The sequence below is a fragment of the Loxodonta africana genome, chromosome 4, assembly GCF_030014295.1.
Source record: "Loxodonta africana isolate mLoxAfr1 chromosome 4, mLoxAfr1.hap2, whole genome shotgun sequence".
NCBI lineage: Eukaryota > Metazoa > Chordata > Mammalia > Proboscidea > Elephantidae > Loxodonta > Loxodonta africana.
The window spans coordinates 83264343-83271294 of NC_087345.1; the positions used below are offsets into that span (position 1 = coordinate 83264343).

General features: G+C 35.4%; 1 protein-coding gene across 1 annotated transcript; it reads left to right on the forward strand.

Annotated features, from left to right (window-relative positions):
- The first annotated feature begins 251 nt into the window (after positions 1-251).
- Positions 252-1293, forward strand: LOC135231370 (olfactory receptor 6C2-like). The gene has a single exon (XM_064285239.1). The coding sequence runs from the start codon at positions 358-360 to the stop codon at positions 1291-1293; it is 936 nt and encodes a 311-aa protein (XP_064141309.1). The 5' UTR covers positions 252-357.
- The last annotated feature ends 5659 nt before the right edge of the window (positions 1294-6952 follow it).

Sequence of the window (6952 nt, forward strand, 5' to 3'; positions counted from 1 at the left end):
ACTATTGATCCCTCCTGATAACAAGTGATTTGAACAATATTCTGTTGTGATCCAAAGGTTTTCATTGACTAATTTTCTGAAGTAAATCACAAGGCCTTTCTTCCTAGCCTGTCTTAGTCTGGAAGCTCCACTGAAACCTGTCCACCATGGGTGACCCTGCTGGTATGTGATATACTGGTGGCATAGCAACCACAAGCATGATAGCAACACCCAAGCCACCACAATGCAATGAATTGACAGACAAGTGTGCCTTCCCTACTAGTCACTGTTTATCACTCTCTGACTTTGATACCGTTCTAGTCACTTAAAACATCTCTAAACCTAATACGAATATTGAATAAAATTTAGAAGTCAGTGATGAAAAACCACACAATAACAACCTTTGTTCTGCTGGGACTGACAGATGACCCAAAACTTCAGATTCCAATTTTTATTTTTCTACTTCTCACGTATATGTTGAGTATAAGTGGAAATCTGACCATCATATCCCTCACTTTAGTGGACTCCCACCTCAAAACACCCATGTACTTTTTCCTACAAAATTTTGCCTTTTTAGAAATTTCATTCACATCTGCTTGTATTCCTAGATATTTGTACAACATAGCAACAGGTGACAGATCAATTATTTATAATATTTGTGTGATTCAAGTATTTTTTACTGATGTCTTTGGAGTGACAGAATTTTTCCTTCTGGCTATCATGTCCTATGACCGCTATGTGGCCATCTGCAAGCCACTGCATTACGTGACCATCATGAGCAGCAGAGTCTGCAAGACACTTGTCCTCTGCTGTTGGATGGCTGGCTTATTGATCATATTCCCACCACTTACTTTGTTCCTAAACTTGAAATTCTGTGACTCAAATCTGATTGATTATTTTGTCTGTGATGTACCTCCTATCCTTAAGAATTCTTGCTCAGACACATGGCTCATAGAGCAGTTAGTTATTGTCTGTGCTGTGCTCACTTTCATTCTGACCCTTATATGTGTTGTTCTGTCCTACATATACATTGTCAAGACCATTCTAAGGTTCCCCTCTGCCCATCAGAGAAAAAGGGCCTTTTCCACCTGTTCTTCCCACATGATTGTGGTTTCCATCACCTATGGCAGCTGTATCTTTATTTACGTCAATCCTTCAGGAAAGCAATCGGTGGCTAGTAATAAAGGTGTGTCAGTGCTAATCACGTCCATTGTTCCCATGTTGAACCCATTCATTTACACTCTGAGAAACAAACAAGTGAGACAAGCCTTCAGTGACTCCTTCAAAAGAATTGCATTTGTTACAAAGATGTAAGAGGATGGTCAAGTCGAGGAATAAAATATCTAAGAATAAACCATGGTGTTCCAAATCTGTTTGTCTCTTCTTTATCTGTGTTCTGTTGAGGCTAACCTTCTCAAACACTTACTGCACCCAGAAAAAACGCCCACCACCACTTAAGTGTAGCCTTTATTTCTTTCACAAACAAACCCTTTCAGGACAATATCCCTAATCAGAAGAAACGATAATAGATTTTTTAGTAAATGTAAGCCTGATTTTACTTCGAATCTAGCAAAAAAAAACTGAAAATGAAACAAAACATAAAAAATATAAAAGAAAAAAGGAAGTAGCTTACCTTGATTTTTCTGTGACATGCAGGAAAAAATTTGATTTAAAGTGTTCATTACCACTTATAATTTAAAAATTGCTGAAATCTTTAATAATTGATTAAGTTAAAACTTTTTGAATACCTACTTGTTGGTAAACCTAGTCGCAAGCAGAGACTAAAAATTGATAATATCCCTGAATTTATTTAGCTAATTAATAATTCTATATGACTAAAATTTTAAAAGCCTGCCACTACTGAAAAGTAACCTTATATAATATAAAAGTAAATATAAGAAAAACAAACGTATGTCCGAATAAATGTGTTTTGAATAGAATTAAAATATTCATACACATATACATAAAAAAAAACATAAAATGCTGAAATTTTAAAATTAAAAAATTCAGAGATTATACAGAAAATAAATAAGCTAAGTAAAAGATCTTTTCAAAAAAAGCCATGAAATTAAAAGTATAATGTCAAAATGATAATTACGGTTGAGGAAATAAAGTTATTAAGGTTGGAAAAAATATCTAATTGATCAAATAGAGTATAAATATCTGTTATAGGTTTGTGTCCCCAAAAAAGTTATGTTGAAGACCTAACCACTGGTACCCGTAAATGTGACCTTATTTGGAAATAGGGTCTTTGCAGATGTAATTAGTTGGGTTAACACGAGGTCCTACTGGAGTAGGGTGGGCCCTCATCCAATATGAGCCATGTCCATATAAGAAAAGGAGAAGACACAAGGAGCCAGATAGATGCAGAAGGAAAATGGAGGCAGACATTGGAGTTATACTGCCACAGCCCAGAACAGTGATGAACTATTTAAAATCTTCTGTTGTTTAAAGCATCCAATTTTACGGTACTTTGTTAAGTCAGTCCTAGGAACGAAACACAGTACCCAAACTCAAAACAATTAAATTAAGCAATAATTCTTTGTACATCGTAGAAACTTACTGTTTAAAAGAAATCAGAGAAACCGAACCAACAATATATATGGCTGTCTAAGGCAACTGATTTAAAGCAGTTGACAACTAACCCAAAGGTCAGTGGTTCGAAACCACCAGTGCCTCCATGGGAGAAAGATGTAGCAAACTGCATCCATAAAGATTTACAGCCTTGGAAAACCAATAAGGTCAATAGAAGTAGGAATTGCCTCAATGGCAGTTGATAACACAATTAATAGGTGCCCTGGTGGCACAATGGTTAGAACTCAGCTGTTAACTGAGAAACTGGAGGTTTGAATCCACCCAGAGGCTCCACAGAAAAAAGACCCAGCAATTTGTAAAGACCTCTTAAAGATTACCTCCTAAAAACCCTATGGAGCGGTTCAATTCTCTCACATGTGATCCCTGTAAGGTGAAATCAACTCCACGGCACCTGCCAACAATAAGAAAAAGATAATTGAAAAGAAAATCCAAATGGAAGTTATATTTAATTGTTTTCTCGAAATAAATGGCTTATGGATTAGAAGAACACAAAAAGTCCATTAATTTTCCTCAAAGAAAAGAACTCAAACAGCTACTTAATAAATGTTCTTATGGATAAGCTGTCTTACATTTTTTGGTGACTCTCTTGGTATTTTCAGGATTTTGCATTTGGGGCAGTTCTACTCTGTCCTACAGGGTTGCTATGAGTTGCAATCGACTCAACAGCAATGGATTTTGTTTTGTTTTGTTTTTTAATGTAAAATATACTTTCCCCCTCAGTCTTCAGTTTACTTCTATTCTTCATTTGGGTCTCAGTTTAAATGTCACTCACACCTACGGCTGTTTTGTTTCTTCATCACCCACCACACAAACACACGAGCCAAGTCTGGAGAAAATTCTGCCCTACCTGCTGTTTTGACCTAAGCTTTTTCTTCTATAGCACCAATCTCACTAATATTTCCTGTCTATATTGGGTATCTAAAATCTGCCATAAAGGCAAAAACTTCGTTTGTTATGCACACTTGAGTTTGCCTAAAACCTAGCATATAAATGACAATAAATACATTCCCTCTGAACATATTGAATAAAAAGTCTCACAGCACCCCATAAAGAAGAATCACAATTTAATGAAGAAAAATTAAAAAACTAGTTTTTTACTTGAAAACTTAATTATAAAAGAAACAAATGGGTAAAATATGCTGTATATTACTGAAGAATTTTGAATCAAGATTTAACTATCTGGCTACATTTGATTTATGTTTAGATATGACAAAGATTAAAAAGTTATCATGTAATTTACAGAGAGATAATTTAGGCAAACATAACATTCATAACCTTATCAATTATATAGATTTACTTACATATATATGTATATATGTGTGTATGTAAATATATACCATGCCCATTGTCGTCAAGTTCATTTAAACTCATAGCGACCCTACAGGACAGAATAGAACTGCCTCGTAGGGTTTCCAAGGACTGGCTGATAGATTAGGACTGCTGACCTTTTGGTTAGGAGCCGAACTCTTAACCGCTGCACCACCAGGCCTCCGTGTAAATATATAAACATATGTATATACATAATATTTATATTAAAACGGATAATCTTCCAAATGCCCTGGGTTAAATGTTAATTTTTGTTTCATAGGCAGATAAAGTATTGGAGACAGGGTTCACACCCTGCTTCATGTGATTACAGGGTCTATCATTGCTACAGGACATGGCACTGCTTCTTCAGGACTGCACACATAATTACCAAGATTATCTCAAGGAAAACCTAAAGAAAATTTATTTTCATTTCAAACACCCAATGTTTACATCAGGAAAATGCCACAACAATATTTAACAAGTATAGGTAGATAATTTTATAATGAAATGAAATTACCCAAAATATATGAAAATTTATTATGTTAAAAATTGTAATGTCGTATTGAAATAACTTATTGTATTTACTTATACTCTGTAGGGTCCCTATGATTTGGAAATGACTCAATGGTAGTGGGTTTGGTTTTGGTTTATATCCTGCAAAACTATATCATTTAAAAATTATACAATGGAATAAAGAAAAGCTAATGCTCTAATGTATTAAAAAAAAAAAAAAAACCCATTCTGGGTTTTTTTTTTTTTTTGTATATACAATCTTCTAATGTATAGTAATAAGGAAAAGAAAGGTTTGGTGAAAGTTAGTGAGCCAAAAGTCCTTTACAAATACAGTTTAAAGTAAAATAAGTTAAAATTTTATTGGAGGGAAGAAACGAGGACGATGGGTATCATAATTTTCCTAGTTATCAAGACAAGGCCCACTAAACATTAACCCACAAAGAATGAAGGAGAATAATATTCTGGGGGAAAAAAAAAAAAAAAAAACTTAGCTTCTAACGAGGGAGAAAAATTGAGGCCTGGACTCTAGACGAATCCTCGGTGTCAGGATTCTGACTTTTCTATCCCTTCACCTCTCAAAGTCAGATGTTTTTTCTGCTGCAAAAGACCTTACCTGGGATCTCAAATTCACGACTATTTGAAAATTGAATTGTTTATCAGATGCCAAAATGAAATTCACCCATGTGTTGAGCCAAAAGTCGTTGATTTGGCCACTCTGAGAACCCTGTGGGGCAAAAGAGGGCTACCATGGGGAATCTGCATTAAAAAATATTAAGTCAGCCAAGCTTTGTATCCAAGGGAGAGAATATCACTATAGCTTAGTCCAGAAATCTGGCGACTATTGCTCTGGGATTGTTAGGTCTATGAATGCCAATTCTAACAGGAAATTCCAATTGAAATTTTCCCATTTCTATCATTTATAAAAATACCCTTGACTGTATTTTAAAAATCCAGTGCATCACAGGTCTTGTGAAGCTCTGTGTCTTAGTTATCTAGTGCTGTTGTAACAGAAATACCACAAGTAGATTACTTTACCAAAGAGAAGTTTATTCTCTCTCACAGTCTAATAGGCTAAAATTCCAAATTCAGGGTGTCATCTCCAGGGGAAGGCTTTCTCTCTCTGTAGGCTCTGGAGGATGGTCCTTGTTATCAATCTCGCCTAGGTCTAGGAGCTTGTCCACTCAGGAACACCAGATCCAAAGGACCTGCTCTGCTCCGGGTGCTGATCTCTTGGTGGTATGATGTCCCCAACTCTCTGCTCCCTTCCCCTTCCTTTTATCTCTTGTAAGATAAAAGGTGGTGCAGACCACACCCCTGGGAAACTCCCTTTACATTGGATCAGGGACATGACCATAGTAAAAGTGTTACAATCCCACCCTAATCTTCTTTAACATGATCTAATCTTATCTCATTTTTTTTTTAATCTTGCCTCATTAGCCACTGGCAGAGATTAGGATTTAAAGCACATGGAAAAATTACAATCAAAATGGAGAACACCCACACAATACTGGGAATCATGGCCTCGCCAAGTTGACACATATGTCGAGGGACACAATTCAATCCATGACACTCTGTGTGTTCTCTGTAATGTGTGCACTCCAAATGATTGATTTCCCTCACTGTTTGCTGTTAGCAGGCCTTGAGTGCCTTGTGATGTTCCACTGTCAGCAAAAATATTCCTGTATTTACCTTCATTTCTGAAAGCAGTGCAATGTGCATAAAGATTCAATTGCCCACTGATGTTTCTCTAATCCTTTCAAGTAGGTCTGTTGAGTGTCTTTCACAGCTTTACCAAGGTATAGATTATAAAATGAGATAAATATTGACACATGAAAACATCCATGAAACCATCACTCAAATCAAATAGTGAACATATCCATCACTGCAAAAGTTTCCTAATGCCCCTCTGTAATTCCTCCTTCACATCTCTCCCCACCCACCTCTCCCCATGCAACCACTGATCTGCTTTCTGTCTGATTACACATTAGTTTATAGTTTCTAGAGTTTTATATAAATGGAATCACACAGCGTGTATTTTTTGTTGTCTGACTTCCTTCACTAAAAAAAACTCCGATGCCATCGAGTTTTTTGTTGTCTGACTTCCTTCACTAGGCATAAATATTTTGAGATTTATTCATCTTGTTTTGTGTATCATTACTTTATTCTTTTGTGTTGGTTTATAGTTTCCCATCGTGTTTGTAGTATCCCATATATATATATATACCAAAATTTGATTATCAATTCACCAGTTAATGGACATTTGAGTTGCTTCCAATTTGGGGCTGCTAAAAATAAATCTGATGTGAACATTCATGTACAAGTCTTTATGTGGACATATGCTTATTTTTCTCTCGAAAAAATTCTTAAGAGTATAACGACTGCCTCATGAATAAAGTATAAAAGTTTAATTTTTTAAGCTATTTCCAAACTCTTTTTCCAAAGTCATTGTACAATTTTACATTCCCTCAGACAGAGAATAAATTGAAAATTTCCACATCCTTGCCAACAATTAATATTTTCATTTTTTTAATTTTAGCCATTTTAATAATTGTGTTGC